This window comes from Vicugna pacos, chromosome 20 (assembly GCF_048564905.1).
Source record: "Vicugna pacos chromosome 20, VicPac4, whole genome shotgun sequence".
Taxonomy (NCBI): domain Eukaryota; kingdom Metazoa; phylum Chordata; class Mammalia; order Artiodactyla; family Camelidae; genus Vicugna; species Vicugna pacos.
In genome coordinates, this window is record NC_133006.1 from 19,127,949 (window position 1) to 19,151,225 (window position 23,277).

The 23,277-nt window shown below is 51.3% G+C and overlaps 1 protein-coding gene across 2 annotated transcripts in view; it reads left to right on the top strand.

Annotated features, from left to right (window-relative positions):
- MDGA1 (MAM domain containing glycosylphosphatidylinositol anchor 1) overlaps positions 1 to 22,299 on the top strand; it is a 53,990-nt gene extending 31,691 nt beyond the window's left edge. Inside the window, exons 3-17 of one of the 2 annotated variants that reach the window (XM_015237335.3) lie at positions 1,498 to 1,672; positions 3,475 to 3,671; positions 4,507 to 4,639; positions 4,885 to 5,154; positions 6,852 to 7,181; positions 10,048 to 10,344; positions 11,171 to 11,455; positions 13,111 to 13,262; positions 14,093 to 14,270; positions 14,501 to 14,524; positions 15,510 to 15,662; positions 16,048 to 16,182; positions 20,765 to 20,895; positions 21,073 to 21,181; positions 21,968 to 22,299. In XM_015237335.3, coding sequence (XP_015092821.2) covers positions 1,498 to 1,672; positions 3,475 to 3,671; positions 4,507 to 4,639; positions 4,885 to 5,154; positions 6,852 to 7,181; positions 10,048 to 10,344; positions 11,171 to 11,455; positions 13,111 to 13,262; positions 14,093 to 14,270; positions 14,501 to 14,524; positions 15,510 to 15,662; positions 16,048 to 16,182; positions 20,765 to 20,895; positions 21,073 to 21,181; positions 21,968 to 22,059 — 2,661 coding nt within the window. In that variant the 3' untranslated portion in view covers positions 22,060 to 22,299. The remainder of the gene's footprint in view (positions 1 to 1,497; positions 1,673 to 3,474; positions 3,672 to 4,506; positions 4,640 to 4,884; positions 5,155 to 6,851; positions 7,182 to 10,047; positions 10,345 to 11,170; positions 11,456 to 13,110; positions 13,263 to 14,092; positions 14,271 to 14,500; positions 14,525 to 15,509; positions 15,663 to 16,047; positions 16,183 to 20,764; positions 20,896 to 21,072; positions 21,182 to 21,967) is intronic. The other variant, XM_072945084.1, reaches the window with a different exon arrangement.
- The last annotated feature ends 978 nt before the right edge of the window (positions 22,300 to 23,277 follow it).

Consider the following 23,277-nt stretch of genomic DNA (forward strand, 5'->3'; position numbering starts at 1 on the left):
TGATCTACGTCTGAATGGCCTGAAAACACGTGTAGTGTTCTTGAAGTTTTGTAACCCCTGGGTCCATGAGGATAGAGTTTAGGGTGGTAAGGGGATGACAGTAGCAACAGAAAGGCCTGCAGTGGTCCCTCCCTGCATGAGAAGGTTGTTCTTTCACCCACATCTCCCAGCCTTGTTGTTTTTATGGCCTGTGCTCTGACCTATTTACCAAGATCAGGGGCCTTGCCCTATGTCAGTAGTCAGCAATCCTCTCCAACTTTTAAGATGGAAGCTTCCCTACCTTATCCTCCAATCCTCACAATGTAATAATCTGAAACTGATCAGTTTTTCTTAAACCTCTGGTACTTGGAGTCGTAGCTCCAGTTTCTTGTTTGAGCCTTGATGTTTTCCCATAATATAAGGCAATGTTAATAGTAATACAAATTTCCTGAGTGCCTGATGTATATCAGGTGCCATGCTTAGGTGTTTTATGTACGTTCTTTCTAAACCTCACAATGACCCTGCAAAGTGGGTTTTATGCTATATAATAGCTATAGTTATCTAGTGCTGCATAACAAATGCCCCAAAACTTAGGGGCTTAAAACAACACACACCTACCATCTCACAGTTCCTATAGGACAGGAATCCTGGAGCTGCTTAGTGGGCTGGTTCTGGCTCAGGGTCTCTCAGGAGGCTGCAGTGATTTGAGGACTAACTGGGGCTGGAGGGTCCACTTCCAAGCTAACTCCCATGGCTGTTGGCATGAGGCTTCTGTTCTGCCCCTGTGGCTCTCTCCATAGGGCTGTTCATGACATGACAGATGGCTTTCCCCAGAGCAAGTGATCTGGGAGAGCAACCAAGATGGAAATCATTGTCTTTATAACCTGATCTTGAAAGGATACACCATCACTCCTGCCTAACTCTATTGATCACAGAGATCATCCCTGGTATAAAATGGGAGGGATACAGGAAGGTGTGGATACCAGGAGGCAGGGACCACTGGGGGCCATGGTGGAGGCTGACTATCACATAGACCTCTTTCACAGATAAGAAGTCTGAAGCTAGGAGATGAGTTACCTACCCAGGGCCACCAAGCTAGAAAGTAGAAAAACAAAAATTTACTCAAATTCTTAGTCTCCCAGGCACAAACTATATCCTCATTTAGTCTTCCCAGTAAGCGTAGGAAGGGAGTATTATTTCCATTTTACAGATAAGGAAAGGAAGGCAGGAGAGGTTGGGTAACTTGCCCACAAATCCATGCCCTTAATGACCGTACATACTGTCTTTTTCAAACCCTCCTCCATCTGACCGGATTCATTGGGCTGTTTACTGAGAGGTCCTACTTCCAGTGTGCATTCACATGAGGCTATTTGAGTTAATTTCCCAGGCCTGTGTATGCCCTGTGTGTGCTGGTGGAAAAGTACGGGGGTGGGCAAGGAGACAGCTTCAGGGTGTTCAGCCTGGAGCCTCCCTCCCTCACTGTGGGCACTGTAACTCTGACCTGCCCGGCCTGCCCAGGTGCGGTGGACCAAGACGGCAGGCAGCGCGTCGGACAAGTTCCAGGAGACATCGGTGTTCAATGAGACACTACGCATCGAGCGCATCGCGCGCACACAGGGTGGCCGCTACTACTGCAAGGCCGAGAACGGTGTGGGTGTGCCGGCCATCAAGTCTATCCGGGTGGACGTGCAGTGTGAGTTGGAGTTCCCCTTCTCTGTCCCGGGGCCAGAGTCTTGACCCTGGGGGCTCAGGCTGGGAAGGAGGAGTGAGGAGGAGGATGGAAAAGCGGTACCTCCATGGAGAACAACAGTACAGACTTTCTCTCTTCCAGATCAGGGAAGGGCATCTCTGGTGTTCCTTTGATGTGCACTACCCCATACCACCCACACATTCCCACCTGTAATCCCATATGAACCTTGCAGCATCCCTGTAAAGCAGTCAGAGAGGGCAGGACAGGTTGGATTATACCCATTCCACAGATGAAGAAGCTGAGACCAAGAGCTTGTGACTTTCTCATTGCATAGACTTTTGACTGTGGTCCAGTGTCCTTCCCACAGAACCTCATATCTCTGTTTTTGTCCCAGGGCAGACCTGAAACTTCCCTACCCCAACTTTTGACTGTGGTCCAGTGTGCTTCCCACAGAACCTCATATCTCTGTTTTTGTCCCAGGGCAGACCTGAAACTTCCCTACCCCAACACTTGCAGGACCAGGCACCCCTCAATCCTTGCTGGTGGCTGAATGAGAAGACCCCAGTCCCTCCCTCTCCTCCATGGACATCCATCCTCTTGATCCCCAAGAGGCTATCTCCCTGCTTGCCACTCACCTGTGTGCCCACCCAGGCTGATGTAGGTACTCAGAAACTGTGGCACCAGGCCCAATGGCCTGTCTGCCACCATCTTAATATCTGCAATGAACCTACCCATTAAATATACCCCTGCTCCCAAGTGGGACCTTGAGCAATGGAACCTCAGGTCCTCTCTTCTGTCTCCCATTAGCCACCCGGGGACCTGCCAGACCCTGGGGCTGAGGGTTGTTTCTCAAATTAGTGCAGCTGGAAGCAGCTGGCAGGCATAGTTTGGGCTTCACCAATACCCTGCCTTTGCCCATGGCCTTGGTTATGACTTCTATCATAGTGAGCTGTGGAAGGAGGACAGAATGACTGGATGTTAGGCTGTGGAATGTTGCTGCCTTTGATTCACAACCCTGGCTGCACATTAGACTCTCAAGGGGATCTTTAAAAAAAAATAATAATGTGTGGGTCCTCCTTCCAGAGATTCTGATGTAATTGATTGGGGGTGGGGGCCTGACATCAGGATTTTTTTCTTAAACATTTTTTAAAAGTTGAGTATTAAACTACACGCAATAGAGTGCACTAATCCCATGTACATTTCAATGAATTCTTGCATATATATGTTCATGTGTAAACACCATTCAGTTCAAGAGCATTTCCTAGAAAGGACCCTAGAAAGTTCCTTCATGCCCTCTCCCAGTCAATAATCTTAGAGGTAATCACTCTTCTGACTTCTGATACCATCAGTGAGCTCTGCCGGGTATCAGTATTAAAAAGAAAATCTCCATGTGATTCTATTGTGCATACAGGAGTGAGAACCACCAGTCTAGTTCAATTTACTGGTGAGGAAACAGGCCCAGAGAGAGAAGGGATTTGGGCAGGTCATGCTACAAATTAACAGCTAACCTGGGATTTGAACCAAGTTTTCCTAATTTCTAGTCTGCAGCTGCTTCCTCCATCCCATGATAGGAGGGTGCAGATAGACATCCCCCACCCTCCATGCAGGTCCTTGGGGAGGGATAGCTGAGAAGCCATCAAGTCCAGTCCTCTGCTTCTGACAGGTTGGTCAAGCTTGCAGGGCAGGGAGGCTCTCTGGAAGCATCCCATGAGGGTGACTTAACTTTCCCTGAGGGCTGCCAGGGGCCCAAGCCCCGCATCTTGGGATTACCCAGCTCTGATTCCATTAGGGCTGTGCCCTTGCAGACCTGGACGAGCCAATGCTGACGGTGCACCAGACGGTGAGCGATGTTCGAGGCAACTTCTACCAGGAGAAGACGGTGTTCCTGCGCTGTACTGTCAACTCCAACCCACCTGCCCGCTTCATCTGGAAGCGGGGCTCTGACACCCTGTCTCACAGCCAGGACAATGGGGTCGACATCTACGAGCCCCTCTACACCCAGGTCAGGACAGGCGGCAGCTGGCCCGGTCTCATGGCTCATCCCACACTCCTCCTCCTGCACCCTACAAGGCAGGGTTCTGGGGGTGGGGTGTGAGTCCTCACTGTCTGGAGTTCCAGGGACTGCCCTGACTCCAACAGTTTTCTTCTGACATCAGAAGCATGCATTCTAATTGGGCTTCAGACAACCTGGAGCAGACCAAATCGGGACAGAAAGGTCAGGGAGCAATGGTGAGGACAAGAGAATCCTCAAGCAACATGTCCTCTAAGAACATTGCCAGTTGGGAAAGGCACCCCCTAGGGGCAGACAAGTCATCCCTGCCTGCTGCTGGCTGTCTGGGTCTTGGGAACTCATGGGCAGGCAGAGCAGGAGTTGGGGTAGAGAGATGACTCACTTCCCACAGGTCTCCTGCAGTCCCAGGAGATGGTGATGAAGCCATCCTGCCAGGGAGAACTTTCAGAGGCAGCTTTCCTAGGTGGCTGTCAGAACTCCATATGTGGCTGTGGCTGTGGCCATGGCCTGTGGGCCCAGCCCTATGTTTGTATGGGTTGTAAGACAAAGCAGGATTCCCTCCTTATCCTTCCATTTCCCAGAGTGGGGCAACTGAGGCCTCATCCTGGCCAGTGTGTACCAGGACACCCTCAGACCCATGGAAGTCCAGGGCATGGGGAGTGTGGTACCTTCCCCACCCAAGGCTCTGTGTCCCTGGGGATAAATGGTATGGAGGTTGGGAAAGTTGGGAACTAGAATAGGAATTTGCTCTGGTGCTTGGTGGATGTGTATGAGACCGCTGGAGACTCAAGCAGGCTCCTCACCCCAGTGGTCCACTGCTGCCCAGGGGGAGACCAAGGTCTTGAAGCTGAAGAACCTGCGGCCCCAGGACTATGCCAGCTACACCTGCCAGGTGTCTGTACGCAACGTGTGCGGCATTCCAGACAAGGCTGTCACCTTCCAGCTCACCAACACCACGGGTACAGGCACTTCCTCTCCCATCCCCTTGCCCACCTGGGCTGAGTCCCTAACCAGGAGATGGTGCCCACCCTACACAGACCCCAGGCACATCACCATGAGTGTGTCCCCTCCTCTGTTCCGTGTGTTCCCTCCCTTCTCCCTGCAGGCCTTCCCCAGCCCTTCATGGTTTCCCTCCCTGCTTCTTCTCCCCAGCATCCAGCCCTACCTCACAGTCCCCTAAGACCCCACCTCCTTGTCCTCCTAGCACCACCAGCCTTGAAGCTGTCTGTGAACGAAACTCTGGTGGTGAACCCTGGGGAGAATGTGACGGTACAGTGTCTGCTGACAGGCGGTGATCCCCTGCCCCAGCTGCAGTGGTCCCATGGACCAGGCCCACTGCCCCTGGGTGCTCTGGCCCAGGGTGGCACCCTCAGCATCCCTTCAGTGCAGGCCCGAGACTCTGGCTACTACAACTGCACAGCCACCAACAATGTGGGCAATCCTGCTAAGAAGACCGTCAACCTCCTGGTGCGATGTACGTGGCTCTCCAGGGGTGGGAGGGACCTCGGGAAGCAGACAGGGTCCCTGCCCCTCAGGAACTGAAAGGGACCTGTCTCCTTCCCCTTGGTAGGGGAGAGAGGCTGAGGAGGCAGGTTCCAGAGCTTTGATTTCCCTGCAATTCAGGTATCTGCCAGCAGATGACAGGACTAAAATTTGTGTAGAGTTTTATCTACAGTTTACAATCTTGACAAATTTACATTTTCAAATGTCACCTCAGCAATTCAAAAAGTAGGAAGAGCTGGTATTGATTGCCCACATTTGTTTTAGATTGGGAAACTGAGGCTGCACAATCTAAAAACGTACAAATACTTTTCTTACTAAGCTTCAGCCTCAGTAATTGTCATTAGTTGCTTGATAAGATCTTTATTTTTGCTGCTCTGCTTTAAGGAGAAAACTTTAAATCCTTCTGCTTGTGCAGCTTTAGGTTGTTTTAAAATTTATTTTTGAAGAATTTTTTTTTAAAAGATCCAGGCTTGTTTCCAGCTCTTTAGCACTTGAAAGTAAAGTACAGCTTCTGTCAAATTCAACTGAGGGACTTCTGATAAAATGAACACTCTTCTTTGTTCATCTCTCACTAGTGCTCTCCCTGACTCTCCTCCCAAAAAGAAGCTAGCTATCTATGACTTTTGGCTTAATTCTGATTAAGCAGAGAGAAAGATAATAGTCAAACTGTGGCTATCTGATTACTACCTTTTCCTTTGATGATACTTTTCCCATCAGAAGATTGTTTTTCTCCACCTGATTCCATCTGGCCTTTAAAACCTGAATTAATAAGATTGCGATTTTCATCAAATACTTGCAGTCACCTCTTGAGGTGACACGTAACCATTTTGTTCAGACCGGTCCTGATTTATGGTTGTTGTACCAGAGTCCTATCCAGTGAGCACCTAATATTAAGAATTCTGTCTAACTCTTGGCATACATCAGACAATATTCAGATTTTTAAAAGAGGCCAGACCTTTTTCTTTCCAAACTCTGTATTTTTCTGTAGTTGCATATAAAATGATTGTATTGATGTTTTTTGATGATGCAAACTTGTTGCAAAGAGTTAAATAGCACAAAAGAGCAAGTTAAAAATTTCCCCTCAATTTCCCTCTGTCCCACTCTGTAGATAGGACCACTATGACATTCTGGTGCATTCTTCCAAAATTTGTGTTTTCTATATTCAGGGTCTAAAACAATAATAAAAATAAAGCAGTATAGTAATTAAGAATGCAGGCTCTGAGTGTGAGTTCAAGGTTGGCTATTTACTTCTTTGGGCAAGTGAATTAAACAATCTGAGCCTCTGTTCCTGCCTTTGTACAACAGGGACAACAAGGTGCCTCCCACAAAGATTGTGGGACGGGCTAAATGAGGAAACCCACATAAAGTGCTTAGAGCAGGGCCTCTCACATAGTGTATGCTCGGTCAACAGTGGCTGTAATGATTACTACATCCACTTTTCTACAGTGAGCTCTTTTTGAACTTTCTGAAACATATCTGAGCAAGCGGAACAACTTTCAAGCAGAGAAGAGTGATGAATTCTCCTGGGAGTGGGGGTTGTAGCCCCCAACTTCCAGGAGGGCCAGTTAGAGGGGAGAAGCTGCATCTGGTTGGGGGGGTGGGGGTGGGACATAGAACTCTGGCTTTGGGCCAGCCTCAAACCACCCTTTCCTCCCCATCCACCCATAGCTATGAAGAATGCCACATTCCAGATCACCCCAGATGTGATCAAAGAGAGTGAGAACATACAGCTGGGCCAGGACCTGAAGCTGTCATGCCATGTGGATGCAGTGCCCCAGGAGAAGGTGACCTACCAGTGGTTCAAGAATGGCAAACCAGCACGCATGTCCAAGAGGCTGCTGGTAACCCGCAATGACCCTGAGTTGCCTGCCGTCACCAGCAGCCTAGAACTCATCGACCTACACTTCAGCGACTATGGCACGTACCTGTGCGTGGCTTCCTTCCCGGGGGCACCTGTGCCTGACTTGAGTGTCGAGGTCAACATCTCCTCTGAGACAGGTGGGCAACTGGAGGGGCAACAGGGAAGTGTGAGGGGGCTGGAGAGACCCACAGAGGGGAGGTGGGGGCAGCAGTTGAGAAAGAGAGGCCACAGTGAGGTGGATACCATTTGTTCATGCCACATGCACTTATTAAACATTTGTTGTATGCCAGGCATCATGCTAGGCGCTGGAGTAAAATGGTGGGCAAAACAGGCTCTGCCTTCATTGAACTTAGTAGGAGGCAAATATTTTTCAGATCATCCCACAAGTAAATATATCACTGCAAACTGTGATTCATGAGAATCAGGAAAGAGTTACCTAAGACAGAATGTTTGATTTGAGATCTGAGGGAGGGGCAGGATTTTAGTAGGCAAAGTAGTGCAAGGGAGGGTGGAAGAGAGGCAAGACAGGCCAAGAAATCAGCATGTACAAAGGCACTGAGGCAGGAAAGTGCATGGACTGTTTGGAGCACTGAAAGAAGGAGAGTGTAGCTGGGAGAATGGAGTGAGGTGAGAGTAGAGAGGTTGACAGGGGCCACATTTTGCAGGGGATTTTGCTCTTTATTCCAATAATAATAGATAACAATGAAATAATGGCCAACATTTACTGAGTACTTACTTTATGTTCTGATGGTTTTGTATTGATCTCATTCACCTTCATGATTTGCCTTATGGGTTAGATGATTTATCTTGAGTTTTTAGAGATGAAGAAACTTAGGCTCAAAGAGTTTAAGAAACTTACCTAAGGTAACACATCAATACGTGGTGGAGCTAGGATTTTGAACCCATGCAGTCTGACTTCAGAGCCTGCTCTCAGCCACCTCTGAAGCATTTATACTTTGAGAATGATAAGAGTTTGGAAAGAATGACTTCGGAGAGGGTCTCAAGGATCTCATCTCCAGCCCCCATATCTTGCACTGAGCTGTTGGCTGACTTTGGCTAAACCTCTTCGACTCTCTGAGCGTCAGTCTCTCTTCTGTGAGATGTTGAACCAGATGGCCTTGGAGGCCCTTCCCATCCTGACATCTTAGCAGGGAGAGGCTAGGTGAAGCTGGAGGGGTCAGGAAAGACTTCTAGAAGAAGACTGACCTGAGCTGGGCTTTGGGAGTGGACCAGGCCTCCACAGATTCCGCAATCCATTTTGAAAATTGGGTGCGGAGCTGGGGACCCAAACACAAACACCACTGCCCTACCCTCAGAGCTCATTGCCTAGTCAGGGAGATAGACCTATTGTGGAAGTATCAGGTAAGGCACTGGAAAAGGAAGGGCAAACCTTAGATAAGACTCAGGAGCTACAGGTGGGATCTGCAGAGCATCCTGGAGATACGAGAAGAGTACCAGGCTGCCTGGGGTCGTCAGGGAAGGCTTCTCAGAGGAGTCATGTCCCATGTGAGCATTTGCTAGGTAGGGGAACAAGCCCAGGAGAGGAGGAGCAGGGACCCTCCAAGGAGTATGCGACTTGTCATGTCCAGGAAGTATGTTCCTTACAAGTGAATCCCACAGCTGGGACACAGGATGGGAAATGGAAGGTGAGGCTGAAGGATAGCATAGGCCAGAGCATGAGGACCTTGTCAGCAGAACCAAGGAGTCTGAGCTTTAACCTGAGGGCAGTATGGCCTCAAAGGAGGGGTATAGCCCTTTAGCCTGTGGAGGCACAGATGGGTTGAGAGCTGGGATGTTTTAGAAACAGGGAAATCAATAGGGTACAAGGCCATTTCCTGCATTTGACTCATAAGCTTGATGCCTAGGGCATGGAAGCTTTTTAAGGGCCTTTGGAAATAGTTGAGACCTGGAAAAATTAATTAATTGGTTTCAATACAGAGAAAATTGCAGAATTAAAGTCAAGAAATGTATAAATGTTTACAGAATATAAATTATGCTAACTAGATAATTGGACTTCAGCTTGCCTGTAGAGTTATTTACAATTTATATTTAATGTAGACATTTTAATTTGCTTGATATGATATGGGATGGGACTCATGGAAGTCTTTAAAAGACCCTTCATTTGGGTGATATATTGGGTTGGATTGGGTTTGGCTGTGAATAACAGAAAATCTCTAAACAATACTGGCTTAAATGAGCTAGTTGTATATTTTTTCTTCGTGTAAAAGTGAGCAGTCCAGGCTGGAATAGTGACTCTGCTCCACCAAGTCTTCAGAGGCCCAGGCCCCATCTTGTGTTGCTGTTCAGTTATCCTTAGCATGGGCCACCTTGTCCACAATGGCAGTGCGAGCTGCAGCCATCAATCTGCATTCCACCTTGCAGGAAGGAGGAGTAGAAGATGGGCACCATCTCTCCCTTTAATGACCTGTATCTCATTGGCCAGAATTTAGTCACATGGCCACACCTAGCCATAAGGCAGCTGGGAAATACAGTCTTTATTCTGGCTGTGTGCCCTGCTAACACCCAGATATTCTATTGCTTTAGAAGAGGGTAAGAATGTTGGGGGACAGCCTACTAATTTGTGATAGAGAAAGAGAAGACGGCAGCTTTAACTAGAGCAGGGCCAGTGGACAGGAGAGAGGGGATGGAGGGAGAAGATATTTAGCAGAACTGTCTAAAAGGTGGAATAAAATAAGCGAAAGGTGGAATCCCCAAAGCTTAGTAACGTCGGGGTACAGGGATAGAAGGAGTAGGCTTGGACGACTTCAGTTCTCTTTCTGAGCTGGGAGACCTTGAGGCAGAGACTCAGGAAGTGGAGAGAATGTGGGGAGGGGTGTTCCCCTCTGGAGATACTGCGGGATCTGTGGATGATCTGGGATGCGGAAGGGAGGCTTGCACCCACCGGGGGGGGGGGGGGAAGCAGAAGCTCCAGATCAGAGGCCCCGGGGGCAGGGTTGGGTGGTGGAGCTCAAACCCCGCTCCTACTTCTCCTCTGCCCCGCAGTACCGCCCACCATCAGCGTGCCCAAGGGCAGGGCGGTGGTGACGGTGCGTGAGGGCTCACCGGCGGAGCTGCAGTGCGAGGTGCGGGGCAAGCCGCGGCCGCCTGTGCTTTGGTCCCGCGTGGACAAGGAGGCTGCGCTGCTGCCCTCGGGGCTGCCCCTGGAGGAGACCTCGGACGGAAAGCTGCGACTGGAGCGTGTGAGCCGCGACATGAGTGGGACCTACCGCTGCCAGACGGCTCGCTATAATGGCTTCAACGTGCGCCCCCGCGAGGCCCAGGTGCAGCTGAACGTGCAGTGTGAGTCCCTCCGCCTCACCGGACTACCATCCGAGCTGTCCCTCCCGGTTTCCAGTCAGGCTTGCCTCCGCTTCACCCCTTCACCACTCCGGGCCAACCAAGCTCCGTCTACTGCTGATACCCCTAAACCGTCCTTGACCCCGTGCTCTGACATGGAGGTCCATGACCCTTTCCGCACTTCTACCTTCGTGTCTCCCCACCTTCATTCCCAGGGACCCAGTGAACAAAGAAATAACTAATTTTGACAGGTGGAAATGGGAATTTGAAGGAGGAAGGACCTTCAAGGGAACACTGCGTCTGATAGTGTAATGAGAGTTAACTCATTACCTGCCAAAAGCACTGCTCTAAGTGTTCTAATGCACTAACTCAGCCCTCCACAGCCCTATATATAGAATCTATTATTCCCCTACTTTTACAAAGAGGGAAACCGAGTCACACAAAGGTTAAGTAACTTGCCTAAGATCTCACAGCTAGTTAGAGGCAGGGCTGGGATTTGAACTTAAGCCATCTAGTTCCGGGATCATGCTCTAAATCCCGACGTTATGCTGCTTTTCATTGGGGGGAGGGAACGGGGCCGTTTGAGGCGTGAATGTAGGCCCAGTCTGGGAGCGAGGCTGGAGGTTATGGCGGGAAGGGGTAGATATCTACAGATCGAGGAGGTATGAGCGTGGCTATAGTGTGAGTATGTTGCTAGAATGTTTCCGCCCTGAAACTTGCCGGCTGGGGGGCGCGGGAGTAGGCGCGTGTGCGTCGCCTCCCCATGGGGCCGCTCCTCGGACTCCAGTCCGTGAGGAGAGGCCCCGCTGACCGCCTTCCCCACCCCCAGTCCCGCCGGAGGTGGAGCCCAGCTCCCAGGATGTCCGCCAGGCGCTGGGCCGGCCCGTGCTCCTGCGCTGCTCGCTGCTTCGAGGCAGCCCCCAGCGCATCGCCTCGGCTGTGTGGCGCTTCAAAGGGCAGCTGCTGCCTCCGCCGCCTGCCGTCCCCGTCGCCGCCGAAGCCCCCGACCACTCCGAGCTTCGCCTCGACGCCGTCACTCGAGACAGCAGTGGCAGCTACGAGTGCAGCGTCTCCAACGACGTAGGCTCGGCTACCTGCGTCTTCCAGGTCTCCGGTGAGCGTCCCCTTGGTCCTGCGCCACAGAACCCCGCCCCAATTTCAAACCTAGCTACGCCTAGCTTGGGCCCCGCCCCTTTCCGGCTCACCTGCTCCTGATTTAGGCCCCAGCCTTTCCAGGACCTTCCCGTGCCACGTCTAGACCCCATTCATGCCTCCCGGATCCAACCAGAACCTCCGCTTACACCCTTGCCCCCTCCACTTGCCCACATAGGTCTAGGCTTTCCCCTTTCAAGGTCCTCCAGACAAGGCCTAAGCCTCACCTGTTTTAGCTCATTTTCGGTTCCGGGCCTCTGACAGCCACACCCCTGTCAAGCCGGCACCGGGCCTAGGCTTCATGCCTCAAGCCCCGCGTGCACCAGGTATGAACCCTTCCCTTTAAAGGCCCATCCACACAGCGCTTACACCTCGCCTACAGAAGGCATAGGCTCCACTCCTTTCAGCCTCGTCCAATCCCAGATTTCCACTTCCACCTGTTCGCAAAGCAGGCATCGGCTCTCCCTCCAGCCGGTACCAGGTTTAGACCCGCCCACTCAAGCCCTGGGCACCACCCCATTTCTGCCATCACTTTGCAAGGCCCTCCTCCTTCGTCCTTGACCCCGGAGACTGCAGATAAGTAATCTTCTCTTTTCCTGACCGGAGGCCCAATGTGAGGGGCCTGAGCTGTAGCTTAGAGGAAGGAATACTCCCCTCACCAGCTTCTCTGGAACGTCGTAGGTGGCGCTGGGCCAGCTAGGACACATTACCTGAGCTGTCACTCTAGAGAGGGTCAGGCCCCTAGGTGTCCAGAAATCCCTTTCAGTCCCATCTCTTCAAGTCATTCTGGTGGGCTGTTTGGGGCTGCAGGCGGGAGTGGGTTGGTCAGAAAGGGGTGGAAGTTGTGGTAAGGGTGGAGGGGAAAAGAGGAGCTGATGGGGTTGCTGATCCCCTCTCTCTTCCTCCCTTGGGAAGAGTCAGTTCTCTGTCAGAGCTAGTGGCAGAACCCTGGAGGAGAGCCCCATATGTGCCTTTCCCTCACTTTACTGCACTATGGGTCTCCCAGTAGCCTCTGACTGATTGGGTGCCCCTTTAGCTTTTATTTGAATCTCCTCACTCAACAGTAGGGGGCTAGGACCACAGGTAACTGGCCACCTCCCCAGCCCCTCTCCAGCCCACCCAGCCCTGCCAGCAGGAGGCCCCTGTGACATTTCCCACCTCCTTCCCCTCTCCCCTGTTGTCCCACACTTTCCCTGTCTCCCCACCTTTTGGCCTCTATCTCCTCTCTCTTCTCTTCCTTCTACCTCAATATCCTTGGCCCTTCTTGGTGTCTTCTCCCCAATGCTCTTTCCCTGTAACTTCTCTAATATTCCTTCTCTGTGTCATCCCAAATTTCTCCTTTCTGTCTTTTCCTTGGCCTTTCTGCTCCATTCTCACCAACATCACCTCTTGAATTCCCAATCTCCCTTTCCTCCATCGCTCCTGCCCCATCCTCATTCTCCTCAATCTCCTCTTTTCCCACCATCTCCTCTCCTCACAATATTCCTTCCTTTTGTCTCCCCCTACCCTCTTTCTGTTCCACCTATCCTCTTTTGTCTCCCTCTCCCACACCTCCTTTCTCTATCTCTCCCCATCCCCTACCCTTCACGGCCCCATGCCCCCTCCCTGCCCTCTCAGCCAAAGCCTACAGCCCGGAGTTTTACTTCGACACCCCCAACCCCACCCGCAGCCACAAGCTGTCCAAGAATTACTCCTATGTGCTGCAGTGGACCCAGAGGGAGCCTGATGCTGTCGACCCCGTGCTCAACTACAGACTCAGTGTCCGCCAGGTGGGCCAAAGGGGACAGGGGCCCAGGTGCAGGCTAGCCCTGGGAATGCTCATGAAGCCAGGGGAAGGGGGGTGGAGACACATTCACCCTCTTATCGATAACTGTTTATAGCCAGAGAGAAAGTGTTCTGGACACAGTAGCAGGAGCTGAGAGGTTCTAGGGACCTTTCCTTCTGGACCCATACTCTGAGCACAGCCCTGAGAATTGAGCAGGTGTCTGCTGGGTAAATGTAGCGGAAAGGAGGCAGAGCCTATTCTGCTCACAAAACACAGAACCTACTCTAGCATCAGAAGTTTAAGGCATGAGCTTAAGTCTCATCCACAGGGCCCCTAGAATGCAAGGCCAGAGCTACTATGTTGGTCTTGTGTCCAGTCTAATTCCACATGGTTCTGTCCAGCGGGTCGTCGGGTGAAGGGTGAGAGTGTGACTCTAGGGCAGATTGCCTAAGCTAAAATTCAGTTCTCTATTAACTTGTGTAGGCTACATCTGTTTGCCTCAGTTTACTCATCTGTAAAATGGGGGTAATTATAATATTCCACCTGGTAGGATCATTATTTTGAATTAATGATTGCAAAGCATTGAGGACAGTACCTAGCACACATTAATTGTTCAATATATGTTACTGTCACTTATTATTAAGATAGCCCCAGGAGGCAGGCATGGAAGGGGTGATTGCTCTATCTTATAGAAGAGGAAACTGAGGGCTGGCTTCCTAGTCCTTTGCTCTTTTGCTTCCCAATGCTGCCCCCTAAAGTCACACCAGGGCCTGGGCTGGTGCTCAGGTGGAGGGCGTGGCCTGCTGGGCATCTGGAAACTCCCTGTATCTACAGTTGAATCAGCACAACGCCATGGTGAAGGCCATCCCAGTGCGGCGCGTGGAGAAAGGGCAGCTCCTGGAGTACATCCTGACTGACCTCCGTGTGCCCCACAGCTATGAGGTCCGCCTCACACCCTATACTACTTTTGGGGCCGGAGATATGGCCTCCCGCATCATCCACTACACGGAGCGTAGGTGGTGGTGGTGGTGGTGGTGGTGGGAAGGGTGGGTCCATCTCATGTCCAGGGAACCCCTCTAAACTCCTCTTATGTTTCCTGAGCTTGGGTCTCCCCACTGTGCAGTATTATATTCTATCACTGCAGGCCAGGTGCCTCTGGCCCCCAGTCTGGTCCTAAGCCCAGGCACCCTCTGCACAGCCCAAACCTTGGTTGTGACTTGGTTTTCCTGCTTGCTTTCTCAGCCATCAACTCTCCCAATCTGTCAGGTAAGACACCCCTACCCACTTCTCCTTCTCTTTAAGGACACAAAGGCTTCCCTGGTGGGAGGAAGGGACCCCAAGAGATACCCAGAGAGAAAATGGTGTGGAGGCCAGTAGTTGAAAGGAGAAGCAGAAGGGAACAGTGCTGGGCTTTGAGATATTTGCATGAGGGATTTATTCTGAGGCTTAAAGGGACAGGGGTAGAATCGGGGGACATCTCTAACTCAGGACTTTTTGTCCCCACTTAGCACCATTCACTGTCCTCAAGATAAAAATGGAAAGACCAGGCTAATCCACATTCTCTGTTCCCTGGGGCAGGGTTCCTTAATCTGAGATCCATGGACCACCCCTCAGAGGATCAAAGGGGTCCATGAAACTGGAATCTGGAAGGGCATACAATTGCTTCTTTATTTTCCCTAACTTCTAGCAGAAATTTAACATCTCCTTCAATGATAAATGTAGGAAAGTGGTGTAATCACTACCTGTGACTTTGTCATCAGTAGAAATCGATGTTTTCACATCACCTAAAAGTTGTAGCAACTATCTCTAAATATCATTTCCATTCATTAGTATTTCAAAACCATAGTGGTTAGACCTAACACTGAATCTTGTGATTTAATTAGATAATAAAGAAGCCCACTTATTATATCACAAATTTGTTTTTAAATATTTTGACAACTATATTTCCTATAATTGATTTCCTTTGTAACCCTGTGTTTTTCATTTTATGCCCCTTAATAATTATTAATAGATGGGGTCCTTCACTTCACTAGATGCCGGTTAGGTTTGCGGCACAAAAAAAATTTAAGACGTCCTGTTCCAAGAACAAATTTGTCAGAGGCCTCATTGCTTGGTTTCTGAAGCCCTGGATTCCTGGGCCCACTGCTTGGATGTTTGGGAGCTGCCTCAGGGGTGGCCAGGGCTGGAGGAGGGGACCTGAGGAGGCTGACCCTCTTTGTCTCACTCCCTCCCCACCCTGCCCTGAATGCAGACAACACCTGCCACTTTGAGGATGAGAAGATCTGTGGCTACACCCAGGACCTGACAGACAACTTTGACTGGACCCGGCAAAATGCCCTCACCCAGAACCCCAAGCGTTCCCCCAATACTGGTCCCCCAACTGACATAAGTGGCACCCCTGAGGGTAAGGACATGGCCTGCTGCTAGGGATGGAGGACTGCTTCAGGGAGGGGTCTAGCCCTGGGGAGCTCCAGTCTAAGGGGAGACACAGTCCTGTCCTTAAGGACTCCAGTCTGAGGGGAGGCACAGCCCTGCCCTTAGGGAGCCCCAGTCTGAGAGAGACAGCTCTGTCTTGCTAGAGGGTTAGGAGGAAGAGAGACTGCTGCAGAGCTAAGAGCTCACAAATGCTGGGAGTCCTGTGCTGTGCTGTGAGCAGGGAGGACAGGGTGGGCTGGTGTGAGGCACCTGGGATTCAGACAGCTGATACTAAGGCAGAAAAGGAGTCAGGTGATAAGAGACCTAGGAGGGGTGAGGAGGAGGCTGTTGGCACATCTCCCCCTTCCCTGCAGGCTACTACATGTTCATTGAGACATCAAGGCCCCGGGAGTTGGGGGACCGTGCAAGGTTGGTAAGTCCCCTGTACAACGCCAGTGCCAAGTTCTACTGCGTCTCCTTCTTCTACCACATGTACGGGAAGCACATTGGTGAGTCGAAGGACCACCAGGTAGTCTGCCTGAGCGTGTGCTGGGGCTGGGAAGGGAGGGAGACCTATTGGAAGCTGGGGACTGGCTCATGTAAGACCTAGGCTTCCCAACTTGGCTGAATCACAGATCCTTGTAGGGGGTGTGAGCAGAATCTGGGTTTGGGGGAAATCCAGAGCCAACTTGTCTGAGGTTTTGAGATGATCAAAGCTTTCTGAGTCTACAAAGAAAATGGTTCCAAAAGAATGAGGTGGAAGTCTTGGAGGGGATGGAGAAATCAGCTAAGAGGTTGCATGTATTGAATGCTTGCCAGATGCCAGGTGACATCCTGGGTGCTCTGTGTCTGTGGTCTCATTAACCCTCACAACCACCAAGTGAGGGTTACCATGTAGATTAGAGAGGTTAAGAATTTGTCCAAGATCACACAGCAACCCAAGTCTGTCTGACTCTACCAAGCCTTAAACACAGGGTTGGAAGGGAGCTGCTTTGTAAGCAGTGAGAGGAAGTCCTCCTTCCTAAGCACGGCCATGAACCTAAGGATTGCCCTTTAGGAAGAGATGGTACTGGTAGGAGTGTCACATTAGTCAGTGAACTCATCAGTTCAGCCATCACTTCTGGAGCTCCTGCTCTATTGCCAGGCATCAGGTGCTGCAGTGAACAGGATGGACAAATTCCTCATTCTCTTGGCACCTAAAGTCAAGTGGGAAAGACAGACATTAAATAACTAATTGCACCACATAGGATTTAGCGACCACTGTGATGCGTGTCGGCAGCAGAAAGACAGGGGCCAAGACAGCTGCTAACAGGGAGACCTGACTGACTCTGGGGGCCTGGATATAGAGGCTCTGCTAAGGAAGAAACCATTTTAAATTTATTTATTTACTTATTTGCATATTTATAGGAAAGGTAATGTATTTTTGCATAGGTCAGAAGGTACAAAAGGGTGCATAATGAGAGTCCCTCTCCCATCTCAGTCCTCCTGCCACCTAGAGTCCTTCCCCAGAGGCAATCAATGTACTAGATTTGGTGGGTAAACTTCCAGAAATACTTTATGCAAATAGAAGCCAGTAAATATATATTCTTTTGTTTTGTTTTCATATATATATATATACAAGCCACAGAAAGCTTCATTGCTTTCCTCACTGCATGGCAGAGGAAGTGACTTTAAGCAAGCATCGACCTAAAGGCTCATGGTGGAGAAATGTCCACGGCTCGAGTGCTGGGTCAAGCTGAACTGATAAACTAGAATGAAGTGGGATGGAACCTTCTGCAGCCACTGGGGCCCCCAGACCATCCACACAATCCAGTTCACCTGTGGCTGGGTCTGGACTTTGGGAGAAGCTTCCTGTGGGGTATGTGGAGAGTGGTGGTGACCAGGACTGCCCTGCGCTGCCCAGCTAGTGTAACCAATTCAAACCGATCCTGGTTTGCCCCAGCCTTTCCCACTGTTGACGCTAGAAGTCCCACATCCCAGGCAGATCAGAACAGGTGGTCATTTTATCTTCAGCTCAGGAGGGGATCCAGCTGGCAAGAAGAGCATATTGGCTACTGTAGGGCCCTGGGAGATCAAGCCTTAAGAGCTGGGATGCCCAGGTACCTGGGTGCAAAGAAAGCCCTGAGGGAGCCATCTGTGCTCCAGAGCTTGCTTGGTGTTCCCAGCGGGTGGGACAAACACCAGTCAGTGAAAGCTTCTGGGAGGCAGGTTTGAATTCCACCTGAGGAAGATCCTATAAGCATCAGATCTGCCCAGCAAAGGAGTGGGCTATCTTGTCCCTGGACAGGAGGACTGTCCAGCAGGGGTCCTGTGCAGGGACCCCTATCCCAGGTCATGTTACTCCCCTGCCCAGTCCCCTTCCATCACCATCTTCTCCAGGCCTTTCGTACCTGACCCGGCCCCTGCTTGCTTCTCTGACCTCGTTTTCTGCTTCTCTCCCCTGACTCCATTCAGCTCAAGCATACCAGTCTCCTTTAAATAACTGAGGCAGGTTCCTGCCTTAGAGGCCTTTGCTTGTGATATTTCCCCCAGCCTGGAATGTTCTTCCTCTCCCCTCATCCAGGCCTCCTTGGAGAGGTCCCTGACAGCCCCACCTAAAACAGCTCTCTGTCCCTTTCCTGCATTATTGTCTTCATAGCGCTTACCACCAAAGCAGCGGGAACTCCAGGAGGCAGGGGTCTTTGTCCTATTCATGGATGCGTCTCTAGTGTCTAGAAAAGTGCTTGCTCAATTAATTGAATGAGTGATGGGGCTGGGCTTGATGAACCGTAAGGTAACTTCTAACCCTGAGAGACTCTAAGAAAGCCCTTTTTCAGTCCTGATGACAGTCACAGAAAGTTCTTCATTGAACATTCAAATATTGAGAACAGATAGAAATTTGTTGGAAACTTTCCCTCAAGGAGTCAAATAGGGAGAGAAGATGTGAATCCCAATAACTGCCACACCACAGAGCAGAGGGCTGTCTGGGCACAGGGAGCTGCAGTTTAAGGGCTCAGCGTTCCCAGGAAGCACAAAGGGCTCCCAACGCAAGCCCAGGAAGACTTCTTGGAGGAGGTGATGTTTCAGAGAGGCCTTGAAGCACAGGAAGTATTTGGCCAGGGGAGCATAGTAGGGGAGGGCATCTCAAGCAATGGATACATCCCGGGCAAAAGCCCAGAGTCTGGAGAGCTGGACTGTGTCCAGGGTGCAGCATGTAGCTCAGTTTGGCTTTGGAGGTGACAAGGAAGGTAGAGAAGAATGTAGGGAGCAGGCATCCTTATGGCCCCAGCTTACCCTGTGAGAGGCTGTCAGGCAGCAGGGGAGATCTTAGAGCTGGTAGGATGATCAGAGAAGAGGGCAGAAATTCAATTTCTGTTTAAGCAGTGAAAAGGTGGGGTTCCCCCACTAGGGTCCTTGGGGCAGGGTGGTGGAGGAGGAAGAAAAGGTATGGGAATTGAGGCTGGACCCCAGGGGTGGTGGGATAGAAACAGGGGGAAGATCTCCAGGAAGAAGAGAGGGAGGTCCTTTTGAGTCTGGTGAGGAGCCCAAAAGGCACTGAGGCTTGGGCCCTGACTAAGCCAGTGTGGCATCTCTTGGCTGGTTGCAGCCCTCTCAGGCCCCCATCTGCTGGTGAGGGTCCCCCACGTGCCTTGAACCTTTGGTGTGCTCCTTCCACAGGCCTGGGCCTGCTACTGGGGAGAGGAGGGTGTTTCTTGCTGTGCTGGCCCCTCCTCCCCCCTCCCTTCTCACCCCACCTGGCAGCTCTGGGCACCAGCTGTCCCCAGACCTTGTGTCTCACTGGCTCTCCCTGGTCCAAGCCAACTCTTTTTGTCTCAGGCAGGTAACATTTGGTGGCTCTCCCCACTGGGGTTCTGTCTATCTGGTGTCACAGATGGTGTGGCTTTGTCTGTGGGCAGCGCCATGGAAATGCCAGCCACCAGGTGCCATTTAAGATTGATTCCCCTTCCCTCCAAGCCAGGTCTTTCCTGTCACAGGGGGCTCGAGGTGGGCTGGAAGAGCTGGCGAAGGGCATGACCTTTCCTGGGTGCTCTTAGCCAAGGCTTGATCCCCTCCTTCTCTTCCACTGCCCCTCAGCACCTCCAGAATCCCAGGCCCTGGGTCTGTGAGCAAAAAAAGCTCAGCACCCCCATACTAATACTTCCAGAATTTCACATTTTACCACAGCTATATAGCATATATACTAATATCTTTCTTTAAATCAACTCACTATTTTTTTTTCTTAGCTTTGTCCTAAGCATCAGTATTAGAGAAATCATGAGTTTGAAGGGCTACTTTATTCACCTCTTAAGACATACATATAAGTATTAAATTTTTTATTGAGGTATAATTAACATTATATTAGTTTCATATGTACAATGTAATGTTTTGACATTTGTATATATTGCAAAAAGATCACCATGATAAGTCTAGTTGACATCTATCACCAGAACTTTTTTTCCCTTGTGATGAGAAATTTTAAGATTTATTCTCTTAGCAACTTCCAAATAGGCAATACAATGTTATTAACTATAGTCATCATGCTGTACATTATATTCCCAGGACTTATTTATTTTATGATTGGAAGTTTGTACCTTTTGACTTCCTTCACCCATTTCACCCACCCGCCACCCTCTAAGTACTAAAAAGTTAAAGTCCATTCCTGTACTTCCAAAAATCAGCATATGTATCATGTACCACCAAGTGTGTGCATTGAATTGCATGCTTTGGGGATCCTGCTCTGGGTTCAGACATGGGCCCCACTGTCCTGGGACAACTCCCCTGTCTAGAGGAGGAAGGGTGGGGTGTGTGTGTGTGTGTGTGTGTGTGTGTGTGTGTGTTCCAGGGATAGGGGATTAGCTGATTAGGAAGGAATGGAAAAAAATGAAAGAAAACTTGCAAACTGTCCTGGTGAATGGAAGCCCTGCTGCTGTCCTCTCTCTTTCCCATGCAGCGGTCCCCTCTGGGATAAGGGGACACAGAACCAGTCTGCAATGGGGAGAGGGTCCCATCCAACGGGGACAGTGCTGTGGGGAGTGGTAGGGAGTCAAGCTTGGTGAATCGGGAAAGGTGAGGGTGCTCCCTCACTGCCCCCTCTTCTCATGCCCACCACAGGGTCCCTCAACCTCCTGGTGCGGTCCCGGAACAAAGGAGCACTGGACATGCATGCCTGGTCCCTCAGTGGCAATAAGGGCAATGTGTGGCAGCAGGCACATGTGCCCATCAACCCCAGCGGGCCGTTCCAGGTGAGTCCGCCGGTGCTCCTCGCTGCTCTCCTGGCCCCCGGGCTTCTGCTTCTGGGAGCTGAGGAGGAAAGCATGCAGGGATTGGGGGGTCTTTCGGGTAGACTGAGGCTAAGGGCTGGAAGCCTCTGGTGCAGAACCTCCCTCACCCCTGCTTCCTGCTCTTTGACCCCACCCCAGATTATTTTTGAGGGGGTTCGAGGCTCGGGCTACCTGGGGGATATCGCCATAGATGATGTCACACTGAAGAAGGGAGAGTGTCCCAGGAAGCAGATGGATCCCAATAAAGGTGCAGGATGGAAAGAGGGTGGGGGGATTGCTGAATCTTATGGGGGGCCATGTGGGTGGGCACTGGTGTCAGGGGAGGCATTGGTGTCTGAATGGGAGTTTAGAGTGGCTGGATGATGGGATGCATGTGTCAGTGACTGTGGGAACAGGTGCCAGTATGTGAGGTACCCACCTTGGGCCCCACCCTGGCTCAGGCTGTGGGACATACATATGGAGGACAGTGATATGACCAGATCCTCCTGTGAGCTTACTAAGTTGTTTACAGTAGCAGCATCTCTGTCTGGGTACATCTGTGTGTGTTGTGGGTAGGGGAATCCAGATGTGAACATGCACCCCCTCCTACTTCCCCCGCTGGGAGCCAGGTAAATGCAAGCAATAATAACAGCTTGCATTTACCAAGTGATTATGGTGTACCAGGCAAGGTACACACACCTGTAATATGCATGATCTCATTCATTCCTCACAACAGTCCTCTGGGGTGGCTTTTACTATTAGACTCATTTTACAGATGAGGAAACTGAGGCCACTGATATTGAGTGAATTGCTCTTTGTCTTAGTGAGCCGCAGAGCCAGGATTTGGATCTTGGCAGGCAGAGTTAACCCCCACACCACACCACCTCATGTCTTACGAGTGTGTCTCTGTGCACAGAGGGCCGTGCCCACCTCCAGGCGCCCCAGAGAGAGGGACAGAGTAATGGCCCCCCCATGGCCTGCATTCCTGCTCCTCCTATGGCCCTGCTGAGCTGACGGGAGTCCTGGCCTGTCTCCCTTTTCTCTCTTGTCACAGTGGTTGTGATGCCGGGCAGTGGAGCCCCCTGCCAACCCCGCCCGCAGCTCTGGGGGCCCATGGCCATCTTCCTCTTGGCGTTGCAGAGATGATGAGTGCTTCATGGCCCCCCCACCCCGCCCCCGGCACACCAAAGTGTCTGCATCTTACCAAAGACTGACCCCCGCCAGCCGGGGTGCCCAGGGGCAGGGCCGCCTGCCAGGGAAGGGGCCTGCACTGGCTGCGAGGATGAGCAGAGAACAAGGACAGAGGCCTGGCACTGAGGCCTGAGACAGTTGTTCGACACACACACACACACACACACACATATTAAAGCACAAGTTTCTATCTGACCTGCCAGCACCTTCTTTACTGCAGAGACAGGACTCGCCTGAATGGCATCCATTACCCCAGGGACCTTGGTGCCATGTAGGCCTTGTCCTGGCTGCATCTGTGGTGTGTTTCTGACCTTCCCCTGTCCCTGACTCAAGGCTGAGCTCAGCCCAGTGGCTTTACCAGAAGCCAGAAGGGGAGAAGACATGGGAGCCCTGCCCTTGGCTGGCCTCTGGGACTCCCTGGATGGGGGAGGCCGGGGTCAGGGGGGCCAGGTGGGACTTTGTGAGCTCTGTGAATATCCCCATGCAGGGGACAATGAGGGAGATGAGGCACCTGCTGCATAAACTCTGTTCCCAGAGCAAAGGCCAGAAGCTGGAGACCCCAGGTCACCTAGATCCCCTGACCCATCCCTGGAACGTCATATTCCCCATCACTGCGCCCCCTTCAAAGGGATCCAGTGCAGGGTCTTGGGCCTGGGCAGTCTGAAGACTGATCCGTTCCCCATCCTCTCCTTCCCACTGCACCCCACCACACAAGCAGCTGCATTCCTGAGAGCACAGTCCCCACTCTGGTCTGTTGGCCTAACCTCAGCCCCCAGCTGCATCCCCGAGGAGCCAGGGGGAAGGGTTGGTGGCCAGGCCATTTTCTGGGGTGAAGCTTGACTTTGAGAGGAACAGAGGAGAAGTCCTGCTTTTGTGATTTCATACCCCCATATTGGACACTGATTTTAGGAGTAGAGGAGCCTCCATTTCTTATATACTTGCCGTGAAGGGGTGCCCTGGATGGGGGTGTTTGTAGGGAGGCTTCCTTTCCCCCTCCACCTCAAAGCACTGTCTACTGGACTGTTCCCTTCCCCGCCCAGGGTCAGTGAAGAAGGAGGGGTTTGTAGAGCCGGGGGTGGTGTGTGGGGCAGTTGCTGGTCACCATGCTCCCTGGGAGTTGAGCCTCATTCCCCAACCTTGGGTGCTGGGTTGGGAGGCTGAGACAGGCATGAT